The 23741-nt window shown below is 45.1% G+C and overlaps 2 protein-coding genes across 4 annotated transcripts; one reads left to right on the plus strand and one right to left on the minus strand.

The window, feature by feature from the left end:
- Nucleotides 1-3521: 3521 nt before the first annotated feature.
- LOC118476724 (uncharacterized) lies at nt 3522-4762 on the plus strand. The gene is made up of 2 exons (XM_035966370.1): nt 3522-3566; nt 4137-4762. The coding sequence occupies exon 2, from the start codon at nt 4143-4145 to the stop codon at nt 4524-4526; it is 384 nt and encodes a 127-aa protein (XP_035822263.1). The 5' UTR covers nt 3522-3566; nt 4137-4142; the 3' UTR covers nt 4527-4762.
- Nucleotides 4763-8769: 4007 nt separating this feature from the next.
- On the minus strand, nt 8770-14527 carry LOC103650932 (RNA-binding protein 24-B-like). 3 transcript variants are annotated; one of them, XM_008676531.2, is made up of 6 exons: nt 14086-14522; nt 13787-13919; nt 12713-12851; nt 12275-12311; nt 10419-10695; nt 8770-10067 (listed from the first exon to the last, which is right to left on the minus strand). In XM_008676531.2, the coding sequence occupies exons 1-6, from the start codon at nt 14266-14268 to the stop codon at nt 9949-9951; spliced, it is 888 nt and encodes a 295-aa protein (XP_008674753.1). In that variant the 5' UTR covers nt 14269-14522; the 3' UTR covers nt 8770-9948. The 3 variants fall into 3 exon arrangements, with proteins under 3 accessions (XP_008674753.1, XP_020405617.1, NP_001315542.1); NM_001328613.1 differs by having other exon boundaries at nt 8884-10087; nt 14086-14527; XM_020550028.3 differs by lacking the exons at nt 12713-12851; nt 13787-13919 and having other exon boundaries at nt 14086-14439.
- Between the last annotated feature and the right edge of the window lie 9214 nt (nt 14528-23741).

Consider the following 23741-nt stretch of genomic DNA (forward strand, 5'->3'; position numbering starts at 1 on the left):
TCGTCACTAAAACAGACTCCGCTCTCATCCTCTATCTCCCGCACTCCTCTTATTTCTCCCCCACTCTTCTTTCTCCCCCACTTCTCCAAACCTAATCGCCGCCGCCGGGACACGACGGCTGTCGACGACCTGCCCCCTCGACCAGGAACCTCACCGCCGCCGCTGGGACACATCCGCCGTCGACGACCTGCCCCCTCGACCAGGTACCTCACAGCCGCCCCCTTACCTCTCATCGCGTCGATGAGCTGCGTCGGCGCCGACTTCACTCGCCGCATCCCGCTCTATCTCATTGCCATCCGCATTTCTCTCGCCCCTTCCACCTAACACGCCCCATCCACATTGCTCTCGCTAACCCCTAAACCCTAACATCGCTGGATTTGGGTCATCGCAGACGACCTTGATGGTGAACAAAAGGAGGCACAGAAGTCAGAAAGGTCCAACCCCTAAACCCTAAGCATCGCTAGATTTAGTTTAATTATTCATTCGTTGTTATCAGAGATATTGTATATTGATTTATGTAATCATTGTGCACTCATACAGTTGTGTTTGGTTCCTTACATTGTGTTATATGCAGTCACATCCATGTTTTAGTAGAGAACTTATGTTTCTATTACTGGTAGACAAGGTTCAAGAAAGCGCGATTAGGCGTGCGATTAGGCGCGGTTAAGCGCTGCGCAGAGGGTCAACGCATCGCTTACCTACTAAGCGGGCAATTAAGCGCTGGCCCTGCTTAATCGTGCCCATTCGGCATGTTTAAGGGAGTAGAGGAGGGAGAGGAAGAGGAGGAACACCTCCGGGGTCAATCCAGCAGGCAGCAAATCGACGGATCAACGAGAGAGAGAGAGAGAGCGGACGGACCTACGATGGCTGCAGGCAGCAGATTGGTGAGAGAGAGGCGGAGCGGCTTCACGGTAGAGGTGAAGATCGCACGAGGGAGGAGAGGCTTCGTGAGAGGGAGCCGGAGAGCGTACGGCACGGAGGAGGATAGGCTTCGGGAGAGGGAGGCGGAGAGCACAGGGCGGCGGCGCGGGGCGTGGAAGGAGGCAGCAGAGTACTAGGTCATCACGGGAGAGGGGTTTTGCGTTGAGCCTCCTGGCAGGTGGGCCTAGTGGGCTGCAGACTCATGAAGAGAGGAGGTGGGGGTTAAGGGCTGCTGAAGGGTGGCCCAATATCATGTATTTTTTTTCTTTTTTTAACAAAAATGATTAAGCACGATTAATCACGCTTAAGCATTTTCACCACCATACCGCTCGCTCAGCGCTTAGTGCTTTCTTGAACCTTGCTGGTAGAAAGAGATGAGAATATCTTCACTTTTTTTGTTCATCAGCTTGTGTAAATCTACATCGCCTAATCAATGTACTAGCTAGTACTTTGAACATTGTTTAAGCCTGCATAAAGATTTCCACAACCAAACAGGGGAAACACTATAGTTACAGTGCAACCACAATTATGAACTTGCACAATCATAACCAAGCTTCATAATGACTGAATCTACACATCTTATCTATTTGCTTTTAGTCAAATCCTTCCCTGCAAATAGTAGTACCTCTTAGCTTTTAGTAAAATCCTTTACATTATCTAATACACACAGTATGCTTGTTCTTATCTATCTTGCAAGTAGTTCAACATGAGCGAACTGCTTATGAGAGAAGACGGGATAAACAAGTGGAGGAGAATATAAAGAAGATGCAAGATTTGGGTCTGAACAAATATACTTCTGTTCTAAATAATTCTGTCTCACCATCTGCATCAACAAAGGGGAAACATGCAGCAAACAAGATAAATAATAGTTCAGATTCGGATTCATATGTCTCTTTCTATCTCCTTGACGATGATGATCAAGGAGATACTGATGATGACAGTGAATATTATGAGCAGCCAAAACCCCTGGCAATGAAGGTGCTCCTTCTATCTTCAAAGTAGTGGATGCCAAATAGTTGCATTGCATTTCAATGTTTTTTATCTGGTGTTTAATATATGCTCATGCCTTTAGATTCATATTCTTTATTTCATACCTCTTAATTAATATATGGTCTTGCTTTTAAATGCACATGACTATTTTTTTGTGGACAGTATCCTAGAAGAGGTAGAAACACAACCCTTGCTTCAAAGAAGAAGATAGACCCCAACATGGCTCCAGGCATTAGGTTCAGCAAGAGAGTGAGGGCAGGTGCACAACCAGAGGAGCAATCTTCAAAAAGGTTTCACTCTACAGAGACAGATGGCCACAATGTACAGGAACCAACAGATGGAAATGATCACATACCAAACAGCCCTACTACACCTGGACTTGCTGATCATTTCAGCAGAGCTGCAGAGGAAGCCATGGCATCTGCTGCTCATGACAGTACAGGTGATGCTGAAGGCAACAGCCGTACTACACCTGGACTTGCTGATCATTTCAGCAGAGCTGAAGAGGAAGACATGGCATCTGCTGCTCATGACAGTACAGGTGATGCTCAAGCCAATGTAGCTAGAGATGAAGAAACTGAAGGCAAGTTCTATTTTTTCAGTCAAATAAGGCATCTCTTTTGCTGATTTGCATGAAACAAAACAATTTCATTATTCAATAAAAGCGAATTATATTTTGTAGCTCCTACACAGCGAGCACCAAGGAGACCCAGGGCAGCAACCAAGGGAAAACAACTGGACAGGATGACTAAAGTTATGCAAAGAAGACTGCCCATAGCTGTTGAGGAAGGCAAAAAAAGGCCACATGAACCTGTTCAAGCTGCCAAGTTTGCATCAAAGGCTGGCATCATTATTCGGGAAACCATGCCTATCCTAACTCGTTGGAAAGATTACAAGGACGACCAGAAATACTACAACAGCTTTGTGTCACAGCTAAATGTAAGTGCATTACTGATTCTATGATTCACTTGTATACTGCTTAACCTGAATTGACTAACTATGGAATTGTCATATGCATAGGGGCGCTTTTCCGTTAACACTGAGGACAAGGCAACAAAGGAAGCTTGCACCGATATGCTACGCTCTGCGGTAAAAAACCAGCGTTATCGGCTCAAGCAGAAATACTTCAATGGTGTACCTGCAAATGAGATTAGCACAACTTCTCCTGTATCTTACATGACTGATGAACAGTGGAGGGCATTAGTTGCAAAGTGGTCTGATCCAAAGAACATGGTATGGGTATCTTGTCATATATTGTTCTTTCACTATACGTTTGCAAAGGATCTTCGCATATTGAACCTATGATCTAATCTGACATGTTCATTCTCTTATAGGAAATAAGTGAAAAGAACAAGCAGAACCGCAGTCAAGTCAAGTTTCATCAGGCTACGGGTTCTCGCTGCTATGTGGCACACTTACATGCATATGTAAGTAACTATTACCTTGTACTACTACCTGCACTTTTGCACTCAACTTCTATTGCATTTGATCTGAGCAAACTTCGCTGTGATTGTTTATCCACGAAACAGAAGCAGAAGAGAAACCGAGAAGAACCCAGCTTAGATCAGACTGAAGAACTAGATGCGGTGGACGCCTTCAAGACCTGTCATACCAGCTCCAAACGTGGCCTGAGTGAACCGGCAAGAGAAGCACTTGTAAGTTCATTTGTTTTCTTTATTTAGTGTAATTTTTATGAGATCATATGAGGGAGGCTGGCTGTGGGTCGATGGAACGAAGGGGAGTGAGATCGATGAGTGAGATCGCTTGTCCCATCCCAGGGGAGTTCCGATCATAGTCTATTTTGTCTGCCATTTGTCTGCCATCAAATTTCTGAAATGAAAGTAAATATCATAGTCTATTTTTTGTAGGACCCGTGCACTAGAAATGTATAGGTTTTAGAGTCTTTGTTAAGCAAATCTGCTATAATTTGTAACTGTTTTCACATTATTTTTCATAGTCTATTTATAGAGTCTTTCAAATGTATAGCTTTTAATTTGCCATCAAATGTATAGCTTTTAAGCAAATCTGCTATAATTTGTAACTGCTATAATTTGCCATCAAATGTATAGCTTTTAGAGTCTGTCAGTCTATTTTTCATAGTCTTTGTTAATGCCTTGTAGGACCCGTGCACTAGAAATGAAAGTCACTGTTTTCACATTATTGTCAGCATCTTGCTGTTGCTCATTAGCAATAACATGTAACTGTTTCTGTCCATGATATTTCAGTCTCATATGGAGGCTTTGAGGGCTGAACCTGTTGCTGAAGGTGAGATGCCAGCATCCAGTGTGCACCTTGTGTCGAAGGTGCTGTCCCAGAGCAGCTCACACCAATTCCTGAAAAGCGTCGGCATCAAAACATCGGCAACCTCCAAGGCTTCATCATCAAATCATAGTGAGCTTCGGGAACAACTTGCAGCTGAAGCGACGGCTGCTGTTCAAGGTGAACTCGACCAGCTCAGGAAGAAATGTGAAGAAGCTGAGGAACAGCAGGCGAGGACACAAAGGGAGTTGGAGGAGTACAAGAAGATAACAGAGAAGAACAGCAAGGAGATGGAGGAGAGCAATGTGCTCATCAAGAAGCTCTTGTCCTTGCATGGTAACTCTTCTTCGACATGAGGGCTGCTAGTCAGAGCTGCTGTTTTTGGCCTGTTCTTTGACATGAGGGTACCCAAAAACTCTAGTTGCTCGTGGGTGTCAACTTTTGATTATATGCTGTTATGTTTGTGCAAACTCAACTGAAATGTGAACTCAAGTGGTGATGCTATGAACTGAGTTTAGTGTTGTCCACTTAGTTTGTATGCGCACTGGAATACTAGTTGTATTCATCTATGGAATATGGAATTGTGTGCTCATTCCTCTGTTCTAGTATATTTTGCAATTTCCAATAAAATTATTCTCTGCACATCTGTGACCAAACTGGTGGCATATAATAGAACATATGACACGTCAGCTGCCACTGTACTAGCCACGTCAGCGTTACGTCAGCGGTGACGTCAGCTGCCACGTCAGCGCTGACGTCATACGCATCAACACCTTCCAAACGGCTGGTAATGACCAAACCACGGCTCTATCTGTGACGATACCGTACCGTCACAGCAACCAAACGGCGTTAACAACGCCGTCAGTTTGCTCGGGCAGACGACGAATTATGACGGAAAAGTGCCTTCCTCTATGACCACAACTGATCGTCATATAATACATTCACTTCCATGACAACGCGCCTTTCGTCACAGAATGTATACACATCGATGACGAAACTGAGTAGTCCGTCACAACACAACAAATGTGACGCGACCCCTATGACCAAATCGAACTCGTCACAAATTCGTCACAAACCTTACTCTGTGACGATATATACACATGCAGTGACGCAATACGAACGTCATCGATGATAAGATCTCTACTAGTGTCTTGGATCACGATGTGCTCTCGGACGCGATGAATCGACACAAGAAGGTGCAGGATCACATCGCATCCATGCCTTTTTTATTTATTTCTCATCCTTCGTCGTTGTCGAGGATATCTCTCGACCTACCTACTTCAAAAATCCCATATTTTTACCCCTGCTTGCGCTTGTTTGTCTCTGTTGAGACATGGTCGGTGCTCTTTTTTATATTTAGTTCCCTCGCGGATGCTCTCTTTATTTAGATTTTATTAATTAGATGTAAATAGGTTAAGATAGCTCTTGAATAAGTATTTTCTTTTGTAGTCATATTAGCAATACATCAGATTTAGTGCGTCCCCCGCCACTGGAGACATGGGGAAGATGATGCCGACAGTGAAAGGGAAATGAGCCCTTGGGCTATTTCTATATTGTTTTGATGATTAGATGCACGACACACTTTGCGTGAACTAACATAATATTGAGCAAAGGAATATCTAGATGGATCAAGTGTGAAGGTAAGTTCTAGATACTTAGGGTGTGTTTGGTTTGACTTTTGGCTTTGACTTTTGCCCCCCTAAAAGCCAAAAGCCAACCAAAGGGCTGGATCCAGGAAGCAGCTTTTCCTAAAAGCCGAATTTCTCGTAGTGCAAATCTGAAAGCACCCCTGGACCTGCTTTTAGTGGCTTTTCGGATGGAACTATGAAAACATATATCGAAGAATTTTTACGACTTTTAGTGGTTTCCACCAAACGGTTTTTAGCTTTTTAACAGCTCACGGCCTACAGCAGCTTTTTCCACAGCTCACAGCCCAAAGCAACTTTTTTCACAGCCATAGCCCAACCAAACAGACCCTTAGTCAATTGTTTTATGTGCTAAACATACTTGTCTAAGTGCCAGGAACTCATTTAAGTCAAGTCCAAAAGGAGCAAAAGGAGTTCAGCTGAAACAACTAGTGGAGCACCAGCTGCGGGTGCACCGGACCATGTCCGGTGCACATGCTGGCTCAGCGATGAACTCGCTGCTCTCGGGAATCACCGAGGGCGCTACAGCTAAAATTCACCGGACTGTCCGGTGAACCAACAGCGCCCGCGCCAACGGTCGGCGACGTAATCAACGGGCGACGCGTGGCTCGCTCCAACAGTCACTAAGCTGCACCGGACTGTCCGGTGTGCACCGGACAGTGTCCGGTGTGCCAAGTGGACCAAGGGTTCAACGGCCGGCTTCGCCAAAGAAGAAAAGAAATTGTGCACTGTTCATGTCCGGTGGTGCACCGGACTGTCCGGTGCGTCAATGGACGGAAGGCAAGAATTGGCTACCAAATGGAGCTCCAACGGCTCCTAGCTGCCTTAAGGCTATAAAAGGGGCCCCTAGGCGCATAGAGCAGAACAACAAGCCTCCATTGAACATCCTAAGACGCCTAGACTCCGCAAGCACGCATCCGGATCATTGTGATTGAGATTTGAGCACTTGTTGAGTTGTGAACTCGTTGTGCTGTGTTTGTGTGCTTATTTCTTGACTTGTGTGCGTGTCATTGCTGTGACTCTAGCTTTTGCATGTGTTTCCATTCCCTCCCTTACTCTTGTGGTTTTTATTGTGATCAATATTGTAAGGGTGAGAGGCTCCAACTTGTGGAGATTCCTCACAAAGGGAACATATGCTATAAGGAAGAGAACCGCAGTATTCAAGTGGATCATTGGATCGCTTGAAAGGGGTTGAGTGCAAACCTCGTCCATTGGGACGCCACAACGTGGAAGTAGGCAAGTGTTCTACTTGGCCGAACCACAGGATAAAAATCGTTGTGTCACCTATTGTTATTCGTGTGTGATTCTCTCTGCTTCTACTCACTTGATAATTGCTATAAGTTTAAATACTCACTTTGTGAAGAGCAATTAAGTTAAAAAGTCATCTCTTTCTCTCTTGACATAGCATCTTGGTTTTGATTCCACTAACATTTCATAAACTAAGTTTTGTACCATTTAGTGTTGATTTTTACAGGATCACCTATTCACCCTCTTTAGGTGCTCTCAAGGAATAGCAGCGTAAGAATAACAGAGAGGTTCTTGTGCACGCATAGAAGAAATGGATTGGGTCACTGGCGTGCGTCTTCGAGAGATTTCTAGCGACGGCGAGGGGATAAGGCTGAGCAAGAGGAACACACAGTGTGCTTGAGAATTTGAAAGAAATGGCTAGAAGTCTAGAGCGGTGGGAGATAAAGATAAGAAGGAAAAGGGAATTTTCTTCATTTATTTTATCAAAAGAACACACGGCAAAATTTTGGGATTTGCATTCGAGCGAGCTGTAAACGGGACAAACTAAAACAAGATTGGATTTGATATTATAAATCGGCGATTTGATTTAATTAGTCAAGCTAGACAAATTTCACCGCTATCCGAACATTCAACTAGAACGCAACTCAACTAATAAGTTTACGCCTTGTATTTCTTGGATAATAGCGTTATCGAATTTATAAAATCGAACTCTTTTCAAAATCACATTCACGCACTCGACCAATCTGAACAACATCGGACTCGACATTACGGAAGATTACTAAAGTCTGAACTTCGTGAAATATTTTTGACAGACCAGATAGACGGAGACAGATGCGATATCAAAATCGTGATAGACAAAAATGATTAGAACTTAGTGACCTTTATATTCACCGGCATCTCCTGCTTAAATCCATACTCGTTGTCGCACGGAAAATAAACACCTGGGTGTTACATGGAGCCTGCTGGCACTTTTGTTGTTTGCCTCCTTTTGTGTCCTGCTGTTTTCATGCGCAGAAGGAGGCTGGAGTACTGTGCACAGCAGGAGTTTGGTGGTCTCGTGTTCTGCCTTTTATTGTATTGTACTTTGGTCCATTTTAGACTCTTTTCTTTTCTTAATTTAATGATGCACAGCTCTCCTGCGCGTTCAAGAAAAAAATCTACATATAGAACTGTAGAGGCCAGGTAAACTGTTTGTTTATATATTTTCAGTTAAACATGAGTATTTAATGATCATAGCAGTATGAACATACGACCCAGATGCATGGCTTATTGTAGAACTAAAACTCTAGAGATGCTGCTTGTACTAGTAGCAGCCTAGTACTAGAATCTCCTATTAGGTGGGGGTGTTACCTCAAGATTCTAAACCTTTCTAGTCTTACCTTGTTATATGAAGTAAATGCTTTCAAAGGCATACTTTCGCAGATGTAATATTGCATTCAACTGGAACATATGCAACTGAACGGCAGATGACTAGATTCTGGCCGCCAGGACTGCCAAACGTCCAGATTCCGTGAGAATCGTCCAAATCAACGTGAACACAGAATCAGCCGAGTCATGTGATAGAAGAAATCTGTAATTTTCTAGATCCTAAACCTTGTGGACACCCCCCTTCTCTCAAAAAAAATATTCAGATTCTCTCTACACCTAGTTTTTCCTCATAAACAAATTCTCAGAAAACCTCGTCACAAAAAAGACGAACCAAACATGCCCTAAGAAATGTGCAGCACAGTGGACATATATTACACAACATTATATGGTGCATTACAATGGATGGAAATAAGTACCGACTACTGAACTGAAATAGACAAGATATTAAGTACATATGAAGGGTTGAATAACAAATAGTTCTTCATGTCCTACGAGTAGCACAGCGCTACTTTATTATTACAACCACCATGCCTGGTAATAGTAGATTAAAGAGCACTAAGGTCTCTGCGATGTGCAGTGAGAGAGGTGGGGGACGCGGTTGGGGAGGGGGGCCTGGACCTAACCATGGTAGTGACACTGAGAAGTAATGACATCTACATGAGTGGGGTGGCCCAAGACAATAAAAATTTATCTGTGGGTCCATTGTGTTAATGAGTTACACAGCAGTGCTTGGTTACTCCAAAGCCTTCTTTGGAGTCCCAATACTGTGTTTGGAGTGACAGGAGGTAGTGCCAAGTGCTAAAAACAAACATTAGCACTACTCTGAACCTGTGTCTGATTAGGGGCACAGGCTCTCCTTAGAGCCTTGACCACCTAGATGCAAGCTATCGACTGAAAGATCAAATAAAATGTTAGTTGATGCATCTAAGCATTTGCAAAGAAAAGATGAGTTGGTTACACAAGTAGTCGCTGGTCATATATCAAATGCATTTGGTCTAGGTAACATCGGGACTATAGAAGGGTAGGTTTTGCTAAATGGTTCATGCTTCAACAAGAGATGCCATGCCTAAGCTAGGTACAGTTGGGATTCTACTAATGACATGTGGGAGTGGCATGCTAGTCAGTTATTTAGCTGTCATTGTTGTCCAATTTGACTAGTATCAGCATGAACCATCCCTGGGTCATGCTTGACTGTTAGTTTCTTTTAGCTACAGCATTGTCTTGGTACGGCTGAAATTAACTCTCCCAGATAAAGTCCTTCCTTGGACTATTGTTAGAATGGTTGGGGTTTGTACTTGTCTGTTAGAACACCCCATCCTTGGGGCATGAAGCTTTATGCCCATCCTGGGGCTAAAGCTAATATCCATTCACCACATGACCATGTGGGATATGGAGGTGAGCACTTTGACTGATAAGCGTGATCTACAATAGTGCCTTTTGGTGTTAGAGATGGATGCATGGACTCAAACACGTCGGAAACGAGACAGTACAACAACGGTGAGAAGGGAGACCATGGTTAGGCCAAGGGTTGCTCTGGAGCAGCAGAAACTGCAAAGTGCGAGGGAATCAACCGGTAAGGATGAGCAGCCTGTGTTGGAGTTGGCAGGGTTGGAGCTGTGAGTGCCATAGTCATGCCTGTTTAATGGGGATACACACTGTCAAGATATTAGTATCACAACTTAGCAGAAAGAAATTATTCAAATAATTCTGAGAACATGGGAAGTGAGTTTCTTATCAAACCAATGCAGACATATTTTTTTATCACACTTTCTACTGTTTTCAATGCATGCACAATTGGTTATATTCTTGCACTGTAACTTGGCAGATTGACAAACGAATGCTGGTAGGTTATTAGAACAATATGTGAGTTTAGAATTTGCATCAAGTGCTACATTAAGCTAGGATGACAAATGCCCAATTAGATAACTTATGAATCCCCTTTATAATGCTTCTAGTCAGATTCAAGAAGAATGAAGCTAGAAATACCTGCTTGGGCTTGAGGGCTTGCTGCTAGTGACAATGGTCCTCCATATTGCTGAGCAAAGCCGGTCACAGCTGCAGCTGTAGAAGATACAGTTGAGAAGTGGAACATTTGTGGGTATTGTTGCAAGTTGTAGCCTTGTCCACTTGTATAGTTGGTAGTAGTGTTTCCTGACTGCCCAAATTGGAAATATGGATAAAAGGGACTTGTTCCTGTCACCATGCCAGCTGTTGCTCCTCCATAAAACGGGTACTGAGCTCCTCCATATATATTGTAGAAGTTCTATTTAACAGATAAGAGAATCCAATTTAAGTATCTATATATTGTACATTATGTTCATGATAAAAAAAACTGTTATCTACCACTTTCCATTTGTAAGTATCTGATATTTTAGAAAGCTTAGTATTATCTACTACCTAGAATGGTGCAGACATTGATTGCACAGTGGTTGAGCATGTGGTTCTTTGGGACAGCTCCACCAATGAAAAATTGAATCTGAATTTGGGATTCACCGTGGAGCAGCTCCACTAGTGGTTTTGAGATCCACCGTAAAACTGTTTGGGTTATGCAACAGCTCTAAATCCACACAAGAGCATTTTAGTTGGAATGATCTCTTTTGTCCTGGGGAGTGGGGATAGGCCCCACATGTCAATGACTGATATATTCTTCTCCATCCAGAAAAAAACATCGAGACGTGGGGAACGATCGTATGCAGAGGGCATGACCGGCGTTGGCATGAATCTGGCCCCTGGATCTACCTATTTCATGAATCTGAACTGTTTGGTTAACTTTTTGTGGAGTTAAGCTGTTTTTAGTAAATATGTAGTCCTCACAAACAGGGCAGTAAGGCACGGAGCTTCTCAGGTCCTAGATTCGACTCCGCGTGGAAACGAATTTTAGGCTGTGGTTAAAAATATCCTCTCGTTTGGCCCACGCTAAAGACTGTGGTTAAAAAAAAATCCCTCGTCTATACCACGCTAAAGCACAAGTCTAAGATTCGGTCCCAATCACGATCGTTTCTCACATGGGCTACGGTGCCGCTGTTTATGGATAAGGCAGGGGTTCGAGGGTTTTCTTGACTTGCGTGATAATGTTTTCTTCTTAATATAATGTCCGGGGCTATCTTACCTCGGGTTTTTTTAGAGCAGCTCTCTAGCACTGCCTTTATTTTTTTATGTGAAATCACGTGGCAGTTGATCTTGCTTTAGATTTTTCATACCATTGTATTTTTTGCATCTTCATGTTATATTTCTTTATGATAAAAGGTGGCCAACTTTTTCTTAACCATGTTCAAGCAAACGATGGCACGAATACAATGGCTTTTGGCTAAATATTTCGTCATTTGATGTTTTTCTTTGGTGGTCTGTACATACTACCGGAGTTCTGTTTTAAGAAAAGGTGCATGCATGCTAACTGTCAGTCTTTTTAGAAAATTTGTTTCCAGCATAAAGGAATCCTACATATTAAGCACACGAGAGCTGAATGGCAACTCTCAAGTTTTGGTATAGAAGGTAGCTGAATGTAAAATGATAGGTAATTCTGCCTTTCATCAGGAAAAAGGACATGTATTTCTTACATTAGTTTTTCTTATTGTGCGCCACGCACATTTGTTATCCTTCTGTGGGACATTGTGGTATACAATTATATATTATAGCCAGAAAAAGTACGCACTTCAATTTTCCGTGCATTGTTTATCATACCATAATTTTGATGATGCATAATGCAAATATACTTTTGATGCACTCAGTGACATGCATGCTACTGCACTAATTAATTCATGGTGAAATACATAAAAGCACCCGTTTTATTGAACCGTTGGTGAAGTAAATAGAGCTTATTAGCAATATAATTAGGTACTTACTGTTGGATAACCATAGTCTGGGGTATATGGAGAGTACCTGCAGAGTGAAGGATAAAAGGGGTTATTAGTTTTTTCCTTATAAATTAATCATGAATTTTTGTTCGGTTCTAATGTGCTAGACCGAGTTACTTTATTTCTGAGAGAGAGGTCATTGCTATCTCATCTATGCTTACTGTTCACGGGAGTGGGCATATGACAGGGCTGCCATCATGTGCCACTAGCACGCATGGCTACTTTATGCTTGTGTGAGGGACTGAGGATATGTCTGTAAGAGAGTAAAGCCTGATGTCCATTCAACATTGACCAAGGTGGCATGTCAGTATGTCACAATGCACATGCATGTGATACCCCCACGGCCCCACTCCTCGTGACTTTCAAGTTTCACAGGGCCCCGATCCTGACATGTGTGTGTGTGTGGAGAGAGAGAGAGAGAGGTACCCATAGACATGGAAGGGAAGGCCTTGTGGGATGGCATAATGAGGGAAGGTGGCATGAGAAGGAAAAGCTGCGCCGAGTCCACCTTGGATTCCTGCCTGCTGGTTGAAGGATTTCATTACTCTAAAGTTTCTAGCTCCTCCTGTAGCAACATCATCAGCAAAACAGAAGCAAATTTACCCACATTGCTTGCTAATATTATCAGGAGAAGGCACTAATTAAAAAAAACAGGTATTTGCGTCTTTCTGTCTTCAGTCTATCAGTTGTAAGCAAGCCGACGTAGTAATAGAAGTAAAAGATTCTGGTTGCTACCCCTTATTAATATATAGCAACCCGAATATTTTACTTATAGGAACAGTATACTACATTATCTGGAACAAAACAAGGCACTTAGCTCGAGGATAACTAACATCTTTGTACTATTGATGTTCCTTCAGTTCTACCTTTTCCAACAAGTAATGCCAACAGCGCGTATCCTTCTAAGTCTATATATATTTATTGTTCTAACTGAAAGCAATTCTAACATGAACTGTTTAGAGGAAACCACTGTTAAGTAGCAGCATCTTAAATTAAGCTAGACATTTAAACATTTTATTCTCTACTGGATGCCTACACAATACCCTCATTGAGCACTTAGGCTTGTTTGCTTGGAGACCTGCCAGGCAAAGGATCACAGCCCCAGACAGTGGAAATAGGACGCCTGAGGGCTTTGCCTGGGCTAGGCAGCCTTCCGTCCATGCAAACCAAACATGCTCTAGGCTGGCTATTTATCAAAATTAGGCAGTCCCTTGCCATCTCTTTAAGCCTGATTCTAATGCCATGAAGGAACCTTTAGTGCATAAAATCATGGTAGTTAGTTTGTGGTCATGTATGGAAGTACATATAAAATTTCCAGCAATATCCAGGAGGTAGTGCATCTATAATAACTATTATGCTTGTTCTTTTTCAAAAAGCTTAGAGGTGATATGCTCTATTCGACTCAAGGGACTTCATAAAACTCTTTCCAATTAAGCAAACAAATTAACTGTTTCTTCTATGCTGCCTTGTACTACTCTGAAATAATGATAAATATCTAACCATGCTGGGGAGTAGGAGGCCTAGATCTTTGAACCCCAAGGGAAGCAAGATTACAGTTAGCCCTCCTCCCATCAATCACCGGTGCGGGATCAACGCAAGCTCTCATCGCCGCGTCCGGATCCCGGAAGGTAACCTACAATGTGAATTCGCGGTGCATGATTAACTGAAATTAAGCAAACATTACATATTGCATCAGAAAAGAAAGAAAAGTGACACATGAACAGCTAGGGGGCCGGAATGTTTATAAAGTCTACTGAAATTAAATGCATATAAAGGAGATGAATTGTGTAGAACCATACAAATCCGTAGCCCTTGGATCTGCCAGTGTTCTTGTCAGTGATGACAACAGCCTCCAGGATCTCCCCAAACTGCTCGAAGTACTTCCTCATCGTCTCCTTCTGGGTTTCCCACGCGAGTCCCCCAACAAAAACCTTGGTGTAGGTTGTGTCCCCAAACTGCCCCATCACACTCGGTGGACTCATGGTACTTGGAACTTAGAACCAACAAATCTATCTCCAACAAGCAGCAGCAAGGTCAGCAACTTAGGATCTGAATGGCTGGGAGTAGTTCTTGTTAGAGGAGGGGGGAGAGAGGAGAGGGAGGGAGGAAAGCTAAAGGTTAGAGGAAAAGGAGGTAGAGGAGAGAGAGAGAGGGGGGTAGGGTACCGAAACAGCAATATATACTAGAGTTTGCTATAATGCACCCGCGAGGTCCTTCTTGTCCAAAGCACGCTCATATAAAAATACCATGCACCGGGAGAGACCCATCCCGCCAATAGTAGTAGGTAAAAATGACCGTGCTGCCCCTATCAGAGTGAACTAGTAGTTACAGGGTGGCGTTGGGCTGTCCTTGTCTGGAGAGTGGCAGAGACGAAACAGATAATGGGGATTATTCTAACGGGATTAGGGAGCTTAGGAGGAGGATACTTTCCGAACTTATCTGGATCTTAGCGTGTGCTATTTATTATTTGGCATTTGGATTTTGGTAGTAATTTGAGCCTTGCTAATTGTTCAGTTCTATAGCTCATAACATGAGGGAAAATATTTTGAATTCTTATTAACACGGTTCTCATTTTTATAATTTTATTGCTGTTGCAGCAGGACATAATTGGTGATAGCACACAATATGCACAAGTGATTCTGTGCATGAGTTCTTTGGCAATTGGAAGTTGTGAAGTCAGTTATAGCAACATCACCTTGGGTATGTAATTCATTATTATGATCAGTCTATTAAATTTTAGGAGTTGAGAGTTTAAAAAATTTATGCCATCTTTTTTCATGTTATATTTTGGTGGAGACCAGCTAGCAGAGAATCAATTCTTATTAGTTATTAGCTCTTCATCGTGCTCCTTCCTAGGAACCCAATAAAATCGCTCCATCGGAGAACCAAGGAGCAGAGCTAAAGAACCAGGGTGAGCACTCCTTAATTAAAACTTCTTAACAATGTAAATTGAGTGTTTTGAAAATACCATGGCCCATCCATGAAAATTGAGTGTTTTGAAGCCACTTACATATCACAGTGAGCAAAAACACTAGAGGCTAGAGCAACGCTGTGATGTTATTGTGGGCATTTGTCATCCTAGTAGTCCACTTGAGTGAGTGCGACATGCTGTATGGAGGCCGGAGACTTTTGCATAGTACATCATCAACCATGCACAAAGGCATTCTCCACGAGTGAAGATGTTTGATGATATGGGTTGCCTAGCATTGGCAAACCGAAGGGAATGCATGATGTGCCATCAGGCCTGGTCTGGAGATGGACGGCAGGAGATGCCTGGCCATTTGGTGTGATTGGGATTTGCCCCTGTTAGGCAGTTGGACAAGTGAGAGCCACAATTGGGGAATTTGTTTGGTTTAGATGGCAGCAATAACACAGCCTTCTTGTAGTTTCATATATAGGCAATAACAGTACTTCATACAACATAAATCATATAAAAACTCTAACTAAAGAGTATATTCTTACCGCTAAAATGCCTAGCAGAAGGCTAGAAGGTAAGAATTTGGTATCAGCTTTAACGAAGTAAAACTAGAGAGAATTTCTCCCCTTAAGTTGAATTGTAGTATATTTTAGGACACTATATTGTTAGTAAACGAGTTGCTCACCAGGCCAAAGAAACGGAGGGCAAACTCATCGACTTTCTACCTGGGGCAGATTGCAAGATAATGATCCCAATGTTGGCGGAGCTTCTCCAGAGTAGCTCTGTGGATGCGATCGATGTCGATATGCATTGCAACATTGGAGTCTCTTGCGTGCTTGATGGTGGGTTTATTTGCAAGGGCAGCCCCCAACTCCCGTGGAACGACGACAAGGAGAGCCTCGAACGCCCATAGATCATCGTGGAAGTTGGCGTCACTATACTTGACGTCTCAAAGTTGTTGGCCATATATCTTCACCTTCATAATCTCTTTACTAATGTGTGATTAAAAATGTTCACCATGACAAACTACCACGAATGAGCATCAGGCTTCAAAGTTGTTGGGCATGTATCTTCACCTTTCTTTACTGACAAATATAAGAAAGTATTAAAAATAAACTTATGCTATGACAAATATAGGGGAGTATAAAAAAGAAACTTATTCGGCACAGTAAATTTATTTGATTTATATTACTAATGGGTGATTACGCATAAAATTCTTTACCATATTTATATATATTATTAACATGTTGAGACAAACAAGTTACACGGATTTTAGTTTTGTTGGTATGATTGGAGAAAATCGCAAATCAAGAAGGATGGAATGTCCTAGTCTAATCTGTTGAAAATTAGTTCACACACGATAGTACCACGTACTGTGCGGGCTATGGGTCTATGGCCTGCTAATTTAGCAGGAGGAGGTGTGAACGTGGTTTAAGTCTATTAGCTTCCAATTTAGACAAAGTGCACAATTTTGCCCTAGATTCGTCCAGAATTTTCGTGAATGCTTCGTTTCACCGAACATATATTGCGTCTGTCTTGTGATTTTCTCCAGAAATGTGGCCCCGATCATTTTTTTTTCTTATAGGTGGCGATCACCTTACCGAAATTTCCTCCCTAGACAGATTGAGCTGTAGCGATTGGTGTTAATATAGTAGTGTGGTACTACTTGGTATGAAGAATAAAATTCTGAGTACCGTTTTTTTTCTTTAGTCTGCTGCTGTAGTGCTGTTCCTCTCTCCCGCCAATTCTGCTGTTCTTGCTCTAATCATTTGGCTACCTACTTCATCGCAAAGGAAATCTTTTATTACGTTCTGTTCGAGTATTTCCTCTCTGGACAAGGGAGGAATCAAGCCTGGTCCAGTGTCGTCTGACGTACTTTACCTGTATCCAAGATTTATTTGGCCAGTTTGTGTCCGTTGACTGTTTGACTGACCTTGGAACAAAGGTACCAATTTATTATTTTTTTGCATGTTAGGGGACCAGCCTTAGCCAGTTTTACCGAGAAATTTTACAGCACGGCTATTAAGTTTATCAACTATGCCAACAGGCGAAACTCTATAAAACTCTTTTTGTCGTAATCAAGTTATGATATCATCAAATTTATTAACGTGGCATAATATTAAATATAAATAAAATTCAGATAAAATTCTCACTCAGAATAGCTTAACTCAATAATTAAGTCTAAATTAATATGCTCAATGTAGCTACATAGACAGGGGTGGTAATGAGTTTGGTCTCTGTTTCTATTCATTTTTTAACTAAAATTAATTAAGGACCAAAAAATCATGAAAAAACATTTGGATTGTATTCCGTTATCATCTCTAAATGTAGACATGTAGGGAATTTACACCCGACCTTGTATGTTCAGTTAGACATCAACGTTGAACATTATAAATTTGAGTAATTTCTTTTCATAAATCAAAATCTTAACCAAATTATGAAAGCATGGTCATTGTTTTGGTTGTGTTTTGTCATACCATAGTGTATGGACGTCTTTATGATTTCGCACTCGATTGAACACATCTCTATAAAGGTCTCTAAAGAGGGTATTTGTGGTCTTTGCATTCTATTTTTATATGGTATATCATCTCCAAACAAATTGGTGGGATCCTATATTTTGGGAAGCCTTGAGTGAAGGCTATAAATACTTCAAGATCTATAGCCTCAAGGTACGCCTCCATTCAATTTTTCAATATGAAAAATCATCTCCCTCGTGTTAACATGGAAGAGGGTTCATCCCAATCATATATATATCTTTACTCGACGTTGAAGCCTAATCCTATCAACACAAGGCTTTAATACCAATTGGAAGTATCCATGTGTCCAAAGAGGGGTTGAACAAGGCCCCTTTAAAATTTCTTGGTCAAATTTAAACCTAACAAGTCCACTTCACCATTGTGCCTAGAACAGTTTCTACCTTATGATCAAGTGTTTTGTATCCTATGTTCCTGTCGGTACCCTGAATCAGGGGTACCCCTTACTACAGTATGAAGACACGGTGCCTATGTAGCTATCTCTGGCCGCGTGGTGAACAACACCCGACTCCACCACGTGGGTGGCCCCAAGGACGCCACGTGACCAGAAGAGGTGATATACTCCAGGATGCCGTCAGTGGGTCCGGACCTCCACGAGAGAGCATCAAACCCCTGTACACTCAACCCGGGCCTCCGAGTACGGTCCGGGACTCCCAAGTAAGCAAGCTGGACCCCTTGGGTGGGATCCGAACCCCTCTGAGTGAGGTCCGGACCACCTACAGCAAGGTCCCGGGACAGGGAATACCCTGGCCTATGTCAAGGACTGGCAAGGGTCCGGTACTGACACGTGTACAGGCTTCGACCTGTGCGCTTCCGCTCCCTGCTCAGGCGGAGGCCCGATGCAGCCACGTGGCCTATCGCCCATGACGTAAGCCAGCGGGCGGAGCCTGATGTAAGGCCTCTAGGCCGCGCGGTCTCTGCATTTATTGCGGAGAAGACGCGCCGCCTGACTATTCCGCTGACAGGCGATGTGCCGTCTCAGCATTTAATGTGTCCTGTCCACTCCACTGGCAGGCGGCGTCCAGGCCATCCTGCAGGCGACGTGCATGTCCAGTCCATTGCCAAACAGTACGCCCGTGCTGCGAGGTGCACTGTGACCATCATCACTTGTACGTTGCCAGTGAAGCTTCCGCTGCACGCCAATACTACGCAGGCTGGGATATCAGGGCGCAAGGAGATTGCACTGGCGACCGGCATTAGTTGCTCCAAGTATCTCATCTGTTATGTCCCTGGGCCCGCATGTCGGGGCTCACCATACTTGTACGTGCCCCCCTTCAGCTATAAAAGGGGAGGCACGCAACGTTACAACTTAGATACACTTAGACGCTCACAAGTTCATATCAAGCTCTCAAGCTCAATACATTACACAGTGGAGTAGGGTATTACACTCTGGCGGCCTGAACCACTCTAAATCCTTGTGTGTTCTTGTGTTCTTCCCGTTTCCACCTAACAGGCAAAACGCTTAGGCCCCTCCTCATCTAAGGATTTAGGGCGGGTGCATTCCGCCACCCGGTCGGAGATTTCCTCTCCGACATTTGGCGCGCCAGGTAGGGGGCTAGGCTTTAGGTTTTTGTTTGTTCTTCTTGCTCAGCATGATGGTGCAAATCGTCGAGCACCGCACCGAGACTTTGATGGATCTCCTGGTGGAGGAGGAAGCTACCTCTTCCACGCCACAGGTTCCCAACCGCCCAGTGTCGGGCACTGCTGCTGTGCACAATGCACAGCAGCATACAATCGCGCAGACATTCCGGACTCCGTCGAGGGCGGCTCTGGGAGCACTGTCTGCGGTCAGGGAGTTGCTGCATCACCTCCTGAGCTCCATGGCCTCACCGGGGGCCATGAAGTAGTGGCGGGACGACGTCGACCGACTGCTCGGCACGGCGCACTCTGGCTCGACCAGATCGAGGTCACGGTCATCCCGGCGCCAACATGAGGCGTCGGCGTCTGTGCGCTCATCCTTAGTGAGGGGTTCACAGATCAACGACCTCCGGGTAGAGCTCAATCGCAGGCGTGCGGGGGAGGACACTCGAGTCTCTCTGGAGAGGGCGCGTGAGCGCCGGCAAAGCATCGATGGTTGTAACCTCGATCAAGACTTCGCCGCGGTGGCACCGCGAACCCCAGTGGGCGCCCGGTTCCAGGCGGGTGTCCCCTTGGCCGACGTGGGTTGCGCCGCTCTCGCGGAACATCTCTGCGCGGTGTCCTAGCCATCTAAGTTTCGGCCGCACCTGCCAGAAAAGTACGATGGTACGTCAAATCTGTCAGAATTTTTGTAGGTGCACGTCACCGCTATCACAGCAGCAGGTGGAAACACCGCTGTGATGGCGACATATTTTCATGTCGCCTTGTCTGGGCCTGCCCGGACTTGGCTCATGAATCTTGCCCCAGGATCAATCTATTTCTGGGAAGAGCTCTACGCGCGGTTCACAGCGAACTTCGCCAACGCTTACCAACAGCACGGTGTGGAGGCCCACCTCCACGCAGTGAGGCAGGAACTCGAGGAGACTCTCCGGACATTTATCTCCCGCTTCACCAAGGTGCGAGGTACTATACCTCGCATTTCCGATGCTTCCATCATCACGGCCTTCCGTTAGGGAGTACGTGATGAAAAAATATTGGAGAAGTTGGCCACACATGACGTGGAGACTGTCTCCACACTCTTCGCTCTGGCCGACAAGTGCGCCACGGCCACCAAGGGCCGGGCATGGCACTCATCTCCTGAAAGGGAAATAGGTTTACACCTTTTCCTATATGAATTTTGGTGGTTGAATTGCCCAACACAAATTAATTGGACTAACTAGTTTGCTCTAGATTATGAGTTCTACAGGTGCCAAAGGTTCACAACAAACCAATAAAAAGACCAAGAAAGGGTTCAAATAAAAAGAGCAAAAGACTACCGAAGTGTGCCCTGGTCTGGCGCACCGGACTGTCCGGTGTGCCACCGGACTGTGTCCGGTGCACCAGGGAACCCAACTCCGAACTTGCCACCTTCGGGAATTCTGGGAGCCACTCCGCTATAATTCACCGGACTGTCCGGTGTAGCACCGGACTGTCCGGTGTGCCAGCGGAGTAACGGCTACACAGTGCCAACGGTCATCTGCAACGGAACAGTAAAAGTGAACAGTGCGCGCCTGCGCGCGCAGAAGTCAGAGCAGCGCCAGAAGGCACACCGGACAGTGAATAGTAACTGTCCGGTGCACCACCGGACTGTCCGGTGGCCCACCTGTCAGAAGCTCCAACGGTCAGAACCCAACAGCCGGGTGACGTGGCTGGCGCATCGGACTGTCCGGTGCGCCATGCAACAGAAGCCCTCACTAACGGTCACTTTGGTGGTTGGGGCTGTAAATACCCCCAACCACCCACCATTCATTGTATCCAAGTTTTCAGCCATCAAACCTCATACAAGAGCTCTAGACTTCATTCAAAGACACAATCAAAGAGATCAAATCCTCTCCCAAGTCCGGAATCACTCCAAACAAAATAGTGACTAGAGAGAGAGACATTTGTGTTCATTTGAGCTCTTGCGCTTGGATTGCTTTTCTTCTTCCTTCTTTCTTGTGTTCAACTCACTTGTAATCAAAACAAGAGACACCAAGTTGAGGTGGTCCTTGTAGTGGACTTAGTGTCCCATTTGATTGAAGAGAAAGGCTCACTCGGTCTAAGTGACCGTTTGAGAGAGGGAAAGGGTTGAAAGAGACCCGGTCTTTGTGACCACCTCAACGGAGAGTAGGTTTGCACGAACCGAACCTCGGTAAAACAAATCACCGTGTCATCCGTTCTTATTCGCTTGTGATTTGTTTTCGCCCATCTCTTTCGGACTCGTTTGTATTTCTAACGCTAACCCCGGCTTGTAGTTGTGCTTAAACTTTGTAAATTTCAAATTTGCCTATTCACCCCCCCCCCTCTAGGAGACTTTCAGGGTCTGAGAGAACTTGAGAGCTTGAGAGTCCGCCTTGTAACGTTATGTGCCTTCCCTTTTATAGCTCAAGGGAGACACATACAAGGATGTTGAGCCCCAACATGTGGGCCTAGGAGCAAAATGGAAGGAATACATTATAGGAGTAACTAATGCAAGTAACGCCTGAGCAATCTCCAGGCGCCATGATGTCCGCAGTCCACACAGTATTGATACGCGGCGGCTGCTTCCTTGGTAACATACGAGTAATGATGAGCGTAGTGCACGCGGCAGTATGGGCGTACCGTCTGCCAATGGAATGGACAGGCACGCCGCCTGCGGAACGGACTGGTCGCCGCCTGCCAGCGGAATGGACAGGTCTCATTAAATGCGGAGGCGGCACATCGCCTGCCAGCGAAATGGACATGGCTCATTAAATGCGGAGGCGGCACATCGACTGCCAGTGAAATGGACAGGGCTCAATAAATGCAGAGGCGACACACCGCCTGCCAGTGGAATGAACAGGCGGCGCGCCTTATCCGCAATAAATGCAGAGGCCACACAACCCTGAGGCCCTACGTCAGGCTCCGCCCGTTGGCTTACGTCACGTGCAGTAGGCCATACGGGAGCATTGGGTCTTCGCCTGGGCGAGGAGCAGAAGCGTATACGATAATGTCTGGACACGTGTCAGCTCCGGACCCCGCCTGGCCTTGATTAAGGCCTGGGTATTCTCTGTCCCAGAATCTCGGGACCCTGCTGTGAGCGGCCCGGACCCCACACAGAGGGATCCGGATCCCATCCGAGGGGTCCGGTTTGCTCACGTGGAGGTCCTAGACCATACACGGAGGCCCGGATTGTATATGCAGGGGTCCGGCACTCTCCCATGGGGGTTCGGACTCACTGACGATGCCTTGAAGTATATTACCTTCTCTGGCCACGTGGCGGCCCCGGAGCTGTCCACGTGGTGGGGTCGGGAGCTGTTGCTGGCCCAGAGTAGTCACCCGAAGCTGGGGCGAGTCACGGCCTGGCCTAATGAAAGGGAATTAGGCCTACACCTAGTTCCTAAATAATTTTGGTGGTTGAATTGCCCAACACAAATAATTGGACTAACTAGTTTGCTCTAGTGTATAAGTTATACATTTGCCAAAGGTTCATAACAAGCCAATTAAAAAGACCAATGTTGGGTTCAAAATAGAGAGCTAAAGGCATCCCGAAAGGCTCCCTGGTCTGGCGCACCGGACTGTCCGGTGGCGCACCGGACACAGGGGACCTCGCGCAGAACTCCTCAGCCTCGGGAATTTTTAGAAGCCGGCGCGCTATAATTCACCGGACCGTCCGGTGTACATCGGACAGTGTCCGGTGCTCCAAGAAGACGCGGCTCTGGAACTTGGCAGCCTCGGGAATTTGCAACGGCTGCCCCGCTATAATTCACCGGACTGTCCGGTGTAACTGCGGGGCAACGAATACTTCGCGCCAACGGTCGCCTGCAACAGCAATTAATGCGCGCCAGAGCGCGCAGGCGTCAGGCACGCCCATGCTGGCGCACCGGACACTCTACAGGACATGTCCGGTGCGCCACCGGACATCCAGGCGGGCCCAGAAGTCAGAACTCCAACGGTCGAATCGCAACGGCTTTGGTGACGTGGCTGGCGCATCGGATATGTCCGGTGTACACCGGACTGTCCGGTGCACCATACGACAGTCAGCCTCCACCAAACGGCTAGTTTGGTGGTTGGGGCTATAAATACCCCCAACCACCCCACATTCATTGCATCCAAGTTTTCCAGCTTCCAACCACTATACAAGAGCTAGCATTCATTGCAAAGCACACCAAAAGAGATCAAATCCTCTCCCAACTCCACACAAAGCCTTAGTGACTAGAGAGAGTGATTTGTAGTGTTCATTTGAGCTCTTGCGCTTGGATCACTTCTTTTCTTTGGCTTTCTTTCTTGTGATAAAACACTCACTTGTAATTGAGGCAAGAGACACCAATTGTGTGGTGGTCCTTGCGGGAAGTTTGATTCCCAAGTGATTTGAGAAGAGAAGCTCACTCAGTCCGAGGGACCGTTTGAGAGAGGGAAGGGTTGAAAGAGACCCGGCCTTTGTGGCCTC

Source organism: Zea mays, chromosome 3 (assembly GCF_902167145.1).
Source record: "Zea mays cultivar B73 chromosome 3, Zm-B73-REFERENCE-NAM-5.0, whole genome shotgun sequence".
In the NCBI taxonomy this organism is placed as follows: Eukaryota; Viridiplantae; Streptophyta; class Magnoliopsida; order Poales; family Poaceae; genus Zea; species Zea mays.